The following is a 15,288-nucleotide window of genomic DNA, read 5'->3' as shown; positions in this document are numbered from 1 at the left end:
ATCACAGCTGAGCGGCGTCTCCGGCCGCCACCAAGTGATGTATCTCTTTTATAAAACGGCTACCAATAATGTAAATATGAAACAGGATTACACAATCTATTTATGTAGTTTTTAATTAATCAGAAATAAATATTATCCAGTAAAAATAGCCCCACTGTGGAAAACAATAGTCCCATTTCTCCACATGTAGCTCCGCATGTCGTCTTTTTTTTTCAGAGACAGGAACTCTTCAATCCATTCATCCATCGTTAGCTCCTCCCCGGAGATCAAAGTTTACCGTCAACGTGCCTAATTAATTGTTAACAAAAATAAAAAAGTGAACTTTAACACCAGCTACTTTTTGCTACCTGCTGTAACCGTCAAGGCTTTAGAATAGAAGCCGTGGTATATAACCAGTATTCGAGTTGAGGGGGGATGAGGGGGGATGGCATCCCCCCCTTAAATAAAAACGGTCCAAATCATCCCCCCCTTAAATAAAAACGGTCCAAATCATCCCCCTGTAAAACTGCCATCCCCTCTTTCCATCCCTTATGTCATTTCATCAATGAATGTGGTTTTACTGCTATTTCAACATTTAGAGTCATCACCAGAAAAATAACACCAGAAAAATAACTTATTTGACAATTTTCACCTGTTTCAAGTACATTTTCAATTGAAATAAGTAGGAAAATCTGCCAGTTGGTCAAGATTTATCTTCTTATTACAAGCAAAAAAATCTTCCACTAGCAGATTTTTCTACTTATTTCAAGTGAAAATCTACTTGAAACAGGTGAAAATTGTTGTTTTTTCCAGTGATGAGTCTTGTTTTAAGTGTAATGAGATTTTTTTTACTAAAATGAGACATTTTAACTAGAAATAAGACAAATATTCTTGTTAAGATTGTGAGTTTTTGCAGTGATCCATGTTACTTATCCTGTGAAGGACAGAGTCATATTGATAAGTTCAGAAAACTGTTTTTATTGTTGTGTTTTGATGTATTTGATGTAAGCCCAGTGGATATTTAAAGCTTACAGAAGGCTGCATTTAACTGCTGCTATGTCATTCCTGCAGTATTTCTGCAGGTGTTTTGGTCACTGCTATTATTTGTAATATATTATATTATTTGTAATCAGCACAAATTATCTGTCCCCATATGAGAAAATCCACCATCCCCCCTGATTTATTTTTACAACTCCAGTACTGTATATAACTTATATACCACGGCTTCTATTCTAAAGCCTTGACGAAGGACAATCTTATCTTATATAATATAAGATAAGATTGACCTTTATGGGGAAATTCACCGACCCCCCAGGCTGACCTCTGACCTCTCTCCCCCCCCAGGTCAGGTCGGGGACCCCTGCCTCCGATCCTCCGACTGCTCGGCCGGGTTCTGCTGCGCCCGACACTTCTGGACCCGGATCTGCAAGCCGGTCCTGCGGGAGGGGCAGGTCTGCACCCGGCAGCGCCGCAAGGGGGGCCGGGGCGGCCCCGGGGGCCCCGGGGGGGGCCAGGGGGGCCTGGAGCTGTTCCAGCGCTGCTCTTGCGGGGGGGGGCTGGGCTGCCGGCCGGCCCCTCCCTCATCATCATCATCATCATCATCGTCGTCGCTGCTGGCGGCGGCCAGGTCCAAGTTCTCCTCCCCCCGGGACTCCATGCTGCCGTCGTCCTCGGCGACGGTGAAGACCAGACTCCACGTTTGCCAGAAGCTGTAGGGAACGAGGGGACAAGGGGACGAGGAAACGAAGGGACGAGGAAACGAGGGGACGAGGGAACGGGACCAGGGGCGACAGGGGGGACATGTCCCCCCCATCAGTAAAACTGTCCCCTCCCAGAATAATCTGAGACAGAATTAATAATTTTTGAACAATGCAGTAGTATTTATTGGAAGCGCGATGTAAGCAGGCTGTTATGACAGACACATCATCCAGAATGTTAATAACTCTTTTTTTCTTCACCAAAGAAAAATAATTCAAAGGTTTTTAATCGTTTTTTTTTTTCTTTTCTTTTTTTTTCTCCACCAACAAACAATAGATTAAAGTTTATTTTGTTTTTTCTTCTTTCTTTCTTTGTCTTCACTTATTAGATGTTTAATTGTTCTTTTTTTTCTTCACCCAAAAAGGAATAGTTTTTTTCTTCTTTTTTTCTTCACCAAAGAAAGAGTTTAAAGGCTTTTTTTTCGTTTTTTTTTCTTTTCTTTTTTTTCCCACCAAAAAAGAAATTAAAGTTTTTTTTCTTATTTATTTCTATTTTTCTCTTCACCCAAAAAAGGAATTCATTTTTTTCTTTTTTTTTTCGTCACGAAAGAAAAAGAAAAATTTAATTTTTTTTTCTCTTCATCAAAAAGTTTTTTTTTCTTTTTTTTCTACTGTCTTTTTTTCTTCACCAAAAAAAGGAATTCTTTTTTTTTCTTTTTCTTCTTCACCAAAGAAAAATAAAGGTTTAAAGGGTTTTTTTATCGTTTTTTTTTTCTTTTCTTGAAAGCGCAATGTAAGCAGTATTCATTTTAATCGTCGATAATGTGCTAAACACATCTTTAAAGATTTAGTCCCCCCCTCCCATTCCTAGAAATGGTTTAGTCCGCATAAGGTACAACAAACATCATATTTACAAAAACCTCCAGGTCCAGGACGTCTGCAAAATATATCCTGCATTGTTCAAAAAGCCTGCTCCATTATGAGTGCTGTTAAGCTAGCTTAAAAGCTACAAATAGTGATAGTCACAGACGGAGAGGAGAGGAGCTACTTTACTAGCTCCAGAGCTCGCTAAAGAGGCGGCTAACTCGCGAGCTAGTCACGAGTTAGCCGCGAGGGGGTTAGCCGCGAGCGAGTTAGCCGCAAGCTAGCCGCCTCTTTTTGTAAACATCAGCTGATTAATTTTAACAGTTGTTTCTACATGTTTAATAGTTTGTACATAAGATCCTAAATTACATAGTTAGAAGGATTATGTGAATTTGAGTTTACAAAGGGTTTAAAAAGGATTTTTTTATTTCTGAGTCAAATGTTGCAGTTTCTGTCAATCTCAAATTAAATTATCACAATTCAATGATGTATTGTTTGTGTATAATTGTATGTATTACAGGCTACAACTTTTATTCCTTGTCCCCCCCTGGAATTATTCTCTAAAATGTTACTGTTTATTGCCCCCCCCCCCCACTATGAAAAGGGATTTTTTTCGCCCCTGGACGAGGGAACGAGGGAACGAGGAGACTAGGGAATGAGGGAACGAGGAAAAGAGGGAACGAGGGAACAAAGGGACGAGGGACTGAGGAGGGAACAAGGGAACGAGAGGATGAGGGAACGAGAGAACGAGGGGACGAGGAAACAAGGGAAGTAGGGGATGAGGAAACAAAGGAATGAGGAGACGAGGGGATGAAGAAACAAGGGAATGAGGAGACGAGGGGATGAGGAAACAAGGGAATGAGGAGACGAGGGGATGAGGAAACCAGGGAATGTGGAGACGAGGGGACGAAGGAAGAAGGAGACGAGGGAACATAGAAACGAGGGGACGAGGGAAGTAGGGAACGAGGAGACGAGGAAACGAGGGAACAAAGGGACGAGACGGAGGAGGGTTTGTTTCCTGAGAGACGGCCTAAAGAAAAGACACCAGCAGAAACCGGTTCAACACCAGCACAAACCGGTTCTACACCAGCACAAACCGGTTCTACACCTGCAGAAACCGGTTCAACACCAGCACAAACCGGTTCTACACCTGCAGAAACCGGTTCAACACCAGCACAAACCGGTTCTACACCAACACAAACCGGTTCAACACCAACACAAACCGGTTCTACACCAGCACAAACCGGTTCTACACCAACACAAACCGGTTCAACACCAGCACAAACCGGTTCTACACCAGCACAAACCGGTTCTACACCAGCACAAACCGGTTCTACACCAGCAGAAACCGGTTCAACACCAGCACAAACCGGTTCTACACCGGCACAAACCGGTTCTACACCAGCAGAAACCGGTTCTACACCAGCAGAAGCCGGTTCTACACCAGCAGAAACCGGTTCTACACCAGCAGAAACCGGTTCTACACCAGCAGAAACTGGTTCTACACCAGCACAAACCGGTTCTACACCAGCAGAAGCCGGTTTGGGATCCGGTTAGACTCCAGTTCCAGCGACAGGAAGCTGCTGCAGAGCCGTCGAACCCGACGACACGTTTGAGACGTTCAGAAGGACTTCAGCTGAACTCCAGACTAAGAGAAAGACGCTTTTGTGGGTCTAACTCGGGTTAACTCGGGGTTAAGGGGTCTAACTTGGGTCTACCTCAGGTTTAACTTGGTTAACTCGGGTTTACTCGGATTTACTTGGGTCTAACTCAGGTTACCTCGGGTTTAACGGATTTAACTTGGGTCTACCTCAGGGTTTACTCGGGTTAGCTCGGCTCTAACTCGGTTTTAACTCAGGTTAACTCGTGTTTACTAGAGTCTAACTCAGATTAGCTCGGGTTTAACGGGTCTAACTTGGGTCTAACTCAGGTTTAACTCTGGTTAACTCGGGTTTAACTCAGGTTTACTCGGGTTAACTCGGGTTTAACAGGTTTACTCGGGTCTAACTCGGGTTTACTAGAGTCTAACTCAGGTTAACTCGGGTTTAACGGGTCTAACTTGGGTCTAACTCAGGTTTAACTCTGGTTAACTCGGGTTTAACTCAGGTTTACTCGGGTTAACTCGGGTTTAACAGGTTTACTCGGGTCTAACTCGGGTTTACTAGAGTCTAACTCAGGTTAACTCGGGTTTAACGGGTCTAACTTGGGTCTAACTCAGGTTTAATTTGGTTAACTCGGGTTTAACGGGTTAATTTGGTTTCAACTCGGTTTTAACTCAGGTTAACTCGGGTTTAATGGGTTAACTCAGGTTAACTCAGGTTTACTTGGGTTAACTCTGCTCTAACTGGGTTTTAACTCGGGTTTACTCGGGTTAACTCGGCCCTAACTTGGTTTTAATTTGGGTTAACTCGGGTTTACTCGGGTTTAACCGGGTTTAACCGGGGTTTACTCTGCGGCTGATCTCAGATTCTCTCCGGTTCAGTTCTTCAACCTTCTCAATGATGTCAGAACTTTATTTAAATAAAACCCTCTGCAGATGTACTTTGTTCTGTTTTGACTCCAAAAATGTGCCGGATTCTTCTTCACTGGTTTCCTGTCTGAACTTTCCAAACAAATATTTGGACAAACTGTTTTATCTTCATCTGTTTTTCTATTTCTTAAATATCTGTTGGAAAAACAAACATCATCAACGCAAATATTATCGACTCAAACATTATCAACATGATAGTGAGTGAAAAGGCAGAAGTATAGTGCTTATATTAATGCCTGTCCTACATACCAAAATAAGCTATCCAGATTTTTTCAATATAAAAAACAAACAAACTTACACTAAAAAAGAAACAACAAAACAAAATCCACTGACAAACAAGCAAACAAACAAAACTAAATTAAGCCAAACCAAACCAGAAAAGGAAACAAAAAAAAGAAACCAATAAAGTTACCAGTATTTAAATGTATTTTAATGAATACATTTTCAAAATAGCAGAAAACAAAATAAAAAAAAATAATGCTACCCTACATTGATACAATAAAAAAAAAAGCAAACAAACACACAAAATAGCAAAAATAATAGAAAACTCTGTTGGAAAAAGAAAAACACAAACTACCAACTACAGGATTTCTAATCGTTGAAGAACCAGTTTTTCAACATTTAAATAACTTTTTCACCCAGAACCGCTGCTACGACGCCTCCAGCAGGGTTTCAGACCGCAGCTCTGAGACGCTCTGACCAAAGTGTTTAATATGTCTGAATACAGACGTGGAAACATGTCAGTCTGAGTTCTACTGGATCTCAGGCCACATTTACACATAGCCGGGTATTTACAAGAACAGATATTTTCCCCTCTACGTTTTGAAAAATACCATCATTTCCAGGAACCTGCATAAATATCTGTTAAGGTGCTATGAGCAGCCAAACCTACAGGGGGCAGTGTAACGAGAAGATAAGGTCATGCTAGCCAATCAGAATCCTGGAAAAAAACATCAACAAATGACACGAGTAACTTCCAGTTACTTCCAAGATGAACGAGTCTTTCGTTTGGAGTGACAGAGAAGTGGAGTTACTTCTCAACATTTTGACTTTTTTCTTGACATTTCGACTTTTTTCACAAAATTTCGACTTTTTTCACAAAATTTCAACTTTTTCTCAATATTTCGACTTTTTTCTCGACTTTTTTCTGAAAATTTAGACTTTTTTCTCAAAATTTCATTTTTTTTCCAAAATTTCAACTTTTTTCTCAAAATTTCAATTTTTTTTCTCCAAAATTTCAACTTTTTTCTCAAAATTTCCTCTATTTTCTCGACATTTCATCTTTTTTCTCGAAATTTCTCAAAAACCGATATTTCCCCCTCTACGTTTTGAAAAATACCATCATTTCCAGGAACCTGCATAAATACTGTTAAGGTGCTATGAGCAGCCAAACCTACAGGGGGCAGTGTAACGAGAAGATAAAGTCATGCTAGCCAATCAGAATCCTGGAAAAAAACATCAACAAATGACATGAGTAACTTCCAGTTACTTCCAAGATGAACGAGAGTCTTTCGTTTGGAGTGACAGAGAAGTGGAGTCACTTCTCAACATTTTGACTTTTTTCTTGACATTTCGACTTTTTTCACAAAATTTCAACTTTTTCTCAAAATTTCATTTTTTTCCAAAATTTCAACTTTTTTCTCAAAATGTCCTCCTTTTTCTCGACATTTCATCTTTTTTCTCGAAATTTCTCAACAACGGATATTTCCCCCTCTACGTTTTGAAAAATACCATCATTTCCAGGAACCTGCATAAATACTGGGAAGGTGCTATGAGCAGCCAAACCTACAGGGGGCAGTGTAACGAGAAGATAAAGTCATGCTAGCCAATCAGAATCCTGGAAAAAACATCAACAAATGACACGAGTAACTTCCAGTTACTTCCAAGATGAACGAGAGTCTTTCGTTTGGACTGACAGAGAAGTGGAGTTACTTTTAAGTGTGACTTTTGAATATAAAACAGGTAAAATACAAGAAAATATTGACGGTGGCCAAACTAATTGTAACCACAGGTGTCACTCATGATGCTGGTGACGTTTCTGTCTCATAATGTGACGTTCTGAAGCCTAAATCTCTGTTTCCCTCTGTTTACAAGCAAACGTGAAGACAGGGTAAATCTCCACTTTGGCCCGAGTTTTCAGAAATTATGGTTTTTGGAGACTTTGAGCTTCGTTTTCGTGTAAACAAACGGCCAAAACGCATGAAAACACCACCGTTTTTGCTACGTGGAAACGCGGCCTCAGAGCTGCGTTTGATCCAGGTGACCACAATATTTTACTGAAACCACCAGAGAACTGGGCAGGTCTTTCTGGACCTGGACTAAGCTTGTTCAGAACATACTTAGAGAACAGGAAGTGCTTTGTGTCAACTGGCAACTTTACACCTGAGTAGAATCACATGTGGAGTTCCACAAGGCTCCATCCTGGGACTTCTTCAGATGACACGCAGATATATATATATATATATATATATATATATATATATATATATATATATATATTGAGAATATTAATTAAATAAAAATAAATAAATAGATAATTATCATATAGAGTGATATAATATTGCACAATATAATATAAAGTAATATATGTAATACTATAATAGCATATAATAATATAATGATATCCTAATATAACATAATAATATTATAATATTATAACATATAACAAAATGATATCACCATACTATAATATATACCAATATAATAATACTATAATATAACATCCCATGAAATCTCATAACATAATATAATAATACACTATAAAAAAATATATCATGATAATGCCAAGAATAATTATTAGAATTAGAATTGGTAACACAGGCTCTTGATATAAACTACCACAACTTTGCAGATGACACGCAGGTATACAGTGGGGAAAAAAAGTATTTAGTCAGACACCAGTTATGCAAATTCCCCCACTTAAAAAGATAAGAGAGGCCTGTAATTTTCATTATAGGTAAACTTCAATTATGAGAGACACGGCAAACACGAAGTTATGTTTCTACAAAAAAGTCAGTATTAGTTTACATGGGGGAAAAACGTATTTAGTCAGCCACCAATTGTACAAGTTCTCCCACTTAAAAAGATGAGAGAGGCCTGTAATTTTCATCATAGGTAACTTCAATTATGAGAGACAGAAATCCAGGAAATCACACTGTAGGACTTTGACTGAATGAATCGGTAAATTCCTTGGTAAAATAAGTATTTGGTCACCTACAAACAAGCTGGATTTCTGTCTTTCACAGACCTGTAACTTCTTCTTTAAGAGGCTCCTCTGACCTCCACTCCTTACCTGTTTTAACTGGTTACCAGTATAAAAGACACCTGTTTTAACTGGTTACCAGTATAAAAGACACCTGTTTTAACTGGTTACCAGTATAAAAGACACCTGTTTTAACTGGTTACCAGTATAAAAGACACCTGTTTTAATTGGTTACCAGTATAAAAGACACCTGTTTTAACTGGTTACCAGTATAAAAGACACCTGTTTTAATTGGTTACCAGTATAAAAGACACCTGTTTTAACTGGTTACCAGTATAAAAGAGACCAGTCCACAACCTCAAACAGTCACACTGCAAACTCCACTATGGACAAGACCAAAGACCTGGACCAGGACTAAGACCTGGACCAGGACTAAGACCTGGACCAGGACTCAGACCTGGACCAGGACTCAGACCTGGACCAGGGGCCAGATTCACCAATATGTTCTTAAGAACAATCTCATAGCTATCATTTTGTCCATCGTTCCTGTAGTTTCTTGTGCCGGCCCCCCCTTTCTCTTTTTTATGCATGTTTGCAGGCCGGAGCCTCGCGAGCTGCGTTCTGGCCTGCGGTCCCGGTCCCCTCCCCCCATCCCCTCTGGTCATCCCGCTGCTGCTTCCACCTGCCTATATGATGTCTGCTGTGTGCTGCTGACATCCCCACCCGAATTGAATTAAGAAATGTCTTAAGATGTAAAATTAAGAAGTTCATAAGAAAGTTCTTAAAGGAGCTTGAGGCCGGATTGTGGCAGGATTTATGAAAAAAATCTGTATACATTTTAAGTTTTCTAGTAATAATGTCAGATGAAGCATTACTAACCAAAAATAATGAGCCCTCTAGTGTATCTCTCCGTTGCCTTGAACAGGCTGTGTGCTGCAAAATGTGCTGCAATTCGGTCCCGAATTTCCCGCGCTGTCCTGCAGATGTGACGTCACATGACGCTGCATGCACGTTCTCCCCGTTCTCCCGTGCCGGCTTCACTGTTGGCTGCAGTACCCCCAACGGCCGTCGTGGTGAAGGGTGGCGCTAGAGAGTCTCATTTCTTAAAAGGAGCCTCAAGCTCCTTTAAGTGCAATTCCTCAATATTTTCTTAAGGACCGTTTTAAGAACTTCCTACTAAGTTCCTACTTAAGAACTTCTTAAAATATGTCTGTATCCGAAATGGCATACTGCATACTACATGCTACATCCTGCATCAGTATGTACTGTATACTGCATACTAAATGAAGGATTCAGTAGCCGCTCCAGCAGACCGTTCACACAGCAGTAGCAGCCAAGTATCCCAGAAATATATTATATTGATATTATTATTCATTTCATTATATTCAGTCATGCACGTGCAGCACGACTTCACTACACCGATGCATCGCTCCACAATATTGCGGGTCTTTGTTTGTGCAAATGTGTTGAAAAAGGTGATATTAGAGGCTTATTATTATTATTATTAGTAGTAGTAGTAGTAGTAGTAGTAGTAGTAGTGGTAGTAGTATTATTACCTTTTCACAGAAGAAATTTTAAGACAGGTCAAGGTTGTCTTAAAGTTAAGAAAAAAGTCAAGAACAAATTTGAGAACTTTTATTTCAAGAATACCATTTATTCTTAAGTTTTTTCTTAAGAAGAAACTTAAGAAGAAAGTTGAGAAAATACTTAAGAACTTTTTTGGAGAATATGACTTCTTCTCTTTTTTCTTCTTAAGACTGAACTTAAGAAAAAAATGACACTTAAGAAGATTTTTTTTCTTAAGAATGTTTTGTGAATCCGGCCCCAGGTCTGGATGGATGTGACTGGTTCTCTGCTGGTTGTGGTTTTATCTCGTCTAGTTGAAAACTCGTCCCTGGAAGAGACGCGACCTTGAAGCAGCAGAAGATCTGAGAACATCTTCTTTCTTCTGCCATCGTCAGAGCTGGTAGAGGAGCTAAAAAATGTACTCAAGTAAAAGTACTGTTACTTCAGAATAATATGACTCAAGTAGAAGTAAAAAGTAGTATCCAAATAAATTTAAAAAAAGTAAAAAATTACTTGGTGAAAAAACTACTCAAGTACTGAGTAACTGTTGAGTAACGTCTGATTTATTTTTTAACACAACCATTCAAACAGACAAAAGTACAAAATAATCATCTTCAGGCAAATTAAATCAATAAAATAAATTAAAATGAATAAAAAATAGCTTAAATTAAAATAATCTTAAAGTAAATTCAAGTACTTTAATAAATAATAAAATAACAGAATAAAAAAATTAATTAAGCACAAGTAGCACAAAATTTCAAGCCTTTGTACTTTTCTTTTTTAACCAGGCAGAACTAGAACAAACATGAACTCATAGAAACTCTGTGTGTGTTTGAGTCTGTGTAAATGTGACAAAACATGCAAAAACAAACATTTTTCCCAAAGAATCACCAGTGATGTCATGAGATTGACGCGTACGTGGATAAAAGGGATAAAAGAAAAGTAACAGCTCAACGTAGCCTAATGTAGCGGAGTAAGAGGAACAGTTTCTTCTTCACAAATCTACTCAAGTAAAAGTAAAAAGTATAGTGATTCAAAACTACTCCTAAAAGTACAACATTTCCCAAAACTTACTCAAGTAAATGTACCGGAGTAAATGTAACTCGTTACTACCAACTCTGACTAGGGTTGCCACCTTTCAGAAATAGAAATAAGGGACACCCTGATTTCAGCAGCGCTGGAGCCAAAAAAAAAGCCCCAAAACTTCTAAACTGAATAAAAATGTGTTTATTTTATATGAAAAAACAAAATGCTTTGATTTAAAGTTTAAAGTGCTTTACTAGCATTGAACTTGCATGACTGTATAGACAGCCAAACATACTAGCAGCTGAAATATCCTCCTATGTATGTATGTCCACATCAGCCCAGATGTAATATAGCCTACAGGTGAAGAATATGGTGTAAAAGTTAATTTATTTCAATAATTCAACTAGAATATGGTGTAAAAGTTAATTTATTTCAATAATTCAACTAGAATATGGTGTAAAGGTTAATTTATTTCAATAATTCAACTAGAATATGGTGTAAAAGTTAATTTATTTCAATAATTCAACTAGAATATGGTGTAAAAGTTAATTTATTTCAATAATTCAACTAGAATATGGTGTAAAGGTTAATTTATTTCAATAATTCAACTAGAATATGGTGTAAAAGTTAATTTATTTCAATAATTCAACTAGAATATGGTGTAAAGGTTAATTTATTTCAATAATTCAACTAGAATATGGTGTAAAAGTTAATTTATTTCAATAATTCAACTAGAATATGGTGTAAAGGTTAACTTATTTCAATAATTCAACTAGAATATGGTGTAAAAGTTAACTTATTTCAATAATTCAACTAGAATATGGTGTAAAAGTTAATTTATTTCAATAATTCAACTAGAATATGGTGTAAAAGTTAACTTATTTCAATAATTCAACTAGAATATGGTGTAAAAGTTAACTTATTTCAATAATTCAACTAGAATATGGTGTAAAAGTTAACTTATTTCAATAATTCAACTAGAATATGGTGTAAAAGTTAATTTATTTCAATAATTCAACTAGAATATGGTGTAAAAGTTAATTTATTTCAATAATTCAACTAGAATATGGTGTAAAAGTTAACTTATTTCAATAATTCAACTAGAATATGGTGTAAAAGTTAATTTATTTCAATAATTCAACTAGAATATGGTGTAAAAGTTAATTTATTTCAATAATTCAACTAGAATATGGTGTAAAAGTTAATTTATTTCAATAATTCAACTAGAATATGGTGTAAAAGTTAATTTATTTCAATAATTCAACTAGAATATGGTGTAAAAGTTAATTTATTTCAATAATTCAACTAGAATATGGTGTAAAGGTTAATTTATTTCAATAATTCAACTAGAATATGGTGTAAAAGTTAATTTATTTCAATAATTCAACTAGAATATGGTGTAAAAGTTAATTTATTTCAATAATTCAACTAGAATATGGTGTAAAGGTTAATTTATTTCAATAATTCAACTAGAATATGGTGTAAAAGTTAATTTATTTCAATAATTCAACTAGAATATGGTGTAAAGGTTAATTTATTTCAATAATTCAACTAGAATATGGTGTAAAAGTTAATTTATTTCAATAATTCAACTAGAATATGGTGTAAAGGTTAACTTATTTCAATAATTCAACTAGAATATGGTGTAAAAGTTAACTTATTTCAATAATTCAACTAGAATATGGTGTAAAAGTTAATTTATTTCAATAATTCAACTAGAATATGGTGTAAAAGTTAACTTATTTCAATAATTCAACTAGAATATGGTGTAAAAGTTAACTTATTTCAATAATTCAACTAGAATATGGTGTAAAAGTTAACTTATTTCAATAATTCAACTAGAATATGGTGTAAAAGTTAATTTATTTCAATAATTCAACTAGAATATGGTGTAAAAGTTAATTTATTTCAATAATTCAACTAGAATATGGTGTAAAAGTTAACTTATTTCAATAATTCAACTAGAATATGGTGTAAAAGTTAATTTATTTCAATAATTCAACTAGAATATGGTGTAAAAGTTAATTTATTTCAATAATTCAACTAGAATATGGTGTAAAAGTTAATTTATTTCAATAATTCAACTAGAATATGGTGTAAAGGTTAATTTATTTCAATAATTCAACTAGAATATGGTGTAAAAGTTAATGAAAATACGGTACAATTCGTGTCCCGTATTAGTTCAATACGGGACGCAACATTTTTTTCTCAAATAAAGGACAATTCCGTATTTTACAGGACGGGTGGAAACCCTAGTTACTACCCACCTCTGGCCATGGCAGAGGTTTTACCAGGACAGATGACGCCCGTCCATGTTCCCTGATTGGAATATAATCCAGTGTCATCTGCATATACATAGAGGTTTTAACTGGTCAGTGCAGGAAGAGGCTGATAGTGGTCTCTGATTGTGAGGATGTGCTTCCCTGTTCGTAGTTGGTGCTTGTCTGACTTTTCCGTCAGTGTCCTCCAGCTTCCTGCAGCTTCCTGCTCGGCGTAGGTCGCCTATCTGCACCGCCGTCACAGTTCCGTCTGTGTTTCCTGAATGTCACTGCGTGGTTTCGCCCGGCCGGGTTTCCTCGTGGCTCTGATTGCTATCTGACCAAGTAACACCTCACACTTTCTGCCCCGCCGCTTTCTCATTTCAGCTCGTCGGGTTGGATGAGCAGCAGGCAGAAGTTTAGGGAGAGATCTTTTCCCCCGTGACTCTCAGTAAGGTTGAGAAAGATTTATTTTTTAGGATTCCCAACATCATTTCAGTTCATTGGAAGTACAGGTGTATGTATAGTTTCTGAAGCACACTTTTAACTGTTGCAGCACGGGAAAATGACAATTCAATTCTCTACTAAACACTAACTAGTGGTTTCCTATGGAGTAAGTTCACTTTTTTAGTTTAGTTTATTTTGTTTTGGTCATTTACATTTTAAGATGTTTGCATATACACACTGTATATGTACAGTATACACACAGGTATAAATATATATATGTACACATTTCCTTTTTTTTTTTTTTTTGACCAAAAAGGTATAAGCTGAAGCCTCATGGCTTATTTTGCCTATCGTTTTCAACAAAGGCAGACTTCAGAAACAAAAGATACTAATAAGAAAAAAACGAAACGAGCGAATAAAACAAAGAAAATAAACAAAGAAGAGAAGAAAATAAATGTGGTCACTCACGATTTGAGGACAGCTGCAGGAGGAAAGTTGCATAATTTAGACAGTTTAATATGAAGATAATTTATATTAGTGTTCTATATTTATCCATTATTTTAGATTTATAATTTTTTTTTAATTTTTTTTTTTTTTTTAATTAAAACATTTTTTTTTTTAATTTTTAAAAAAAAAATTTTTAATTTATAAATTGAGCTACTTTTTTTTAGTTCCTCATCCAGGCGGTTCCATTGTTTCACACCTTCGACACTGATACACCTTGACATTTTTTTTGTTCTTGGCATTCACATCTTTTTTTCCAAAAAGATGTGTCCATGTTATAACTATTCATATTCGTAATGATAAACATTTGTATGTAAATAAAAAAGTTGTACCCAAAATTCTGCTGTCACACACATGAGTGATAAATTATTAGGGTTAGGATTGTTTTTATGTGAGTATGAATCTAAAAGCTGTGAGTGCAAAGTCTTGTGAATACAACTCTAATTTCTACGACTACGAGTCTTCACTGTGAACACGAATTCAAGTTTATGGGTACGAGTCGAAAAACTGTTGTAATGACGTCACAGGCAGGAACAGCATAGACATACATGTATATACGTAGACGCCCCATCGAGTGCTGAGCCAACTGCCACATCCAATATGGCGTCAACGTCGCCGCCATATTGGATGTTCAAGACTTGTAAACTTGTAAACTAATACAAGTAAATGGACTTATTTTTATAAAGCACCTTTCTACAAAGAAATGTACGTTTTACGTCTCATTTATTCATTCACACACGCACTAATATACTTGGGAAACAGTTAGGCACCAAATATAATATATTTAACTTTCTCAGATGGCAAAAATAAGAACTTTATTGATCCCACATAGGAGTAATTCATGTTATATCAGCTATAGAGAACAAGGTAGTGCCAAAAAACAATATATATCCCCCTCACAAAAATAAGAAAAATAAAGAAACATATTTTCTCATCAACAAAACATATTTTTAAAATTTCAAGTAACAAAATAACATATTTTAACTATTTTTCTGATTTTTTCCAATTATTTTATTGTCTGAAAAATGGTTCAAATGTTATTTTATTGTCTGAAAAATGGTTCAAATATGTTATTTTGTTATTTGAAAAATTTTGAATTTGTTTTGTTGATCTATTTTTCTATATTTTTCTTATTTTTGTGAGGGGGGATATATTTGTTTTTCGGCACTACCTTGTTCTCTATAGCAGATATAACATGAATTACTCTTATGTGGG

At 36.3% G+C, this 15,288-nt stretch overlaps 1 protein-coding gene across 1 annotated transcript in view; it reads left to right on the top strand.

Moving 5' to 3' along the window:
* Nucleotides 1-1,694, top strand: part of LOC133420941 (dickkopf-related protein 2-like) — a 5,048-nt gene extending 3,354 nt beyond the window's left edge. The window contains exon 4 of the mRNA XM_061710820.1: nt 1,324-1,694. Coding sequence (XP_061566804.1) covers nt 1,324-1,694 — 371 coding nt within the window. The remainder of the gene's footprint in view (nt 1-1,323) is intronic.
* Nucleotides 1,695-15,288: the final 13,594 nt, after the last annotated feature.

This window comes from Cololabis saira, chromosome 20 (assembly GCF_033807715.1).
Source record: "Cololabis saira isolate AMF1-May2022 chromosome 20, fColSai1.1, whole genome shotgun sequence".
Lineage (NCBI taxonomy): Eukaryota > Metazoa > Chordata > Actinopteri > Beloniformes > Belonidae > Cololabis > Cololabis saira.
The sequence above is the reverse complement of the archived record's forward strand: the minus strand, read 5'-3'. Positions and strand labels throughout refer to the sequence as shown.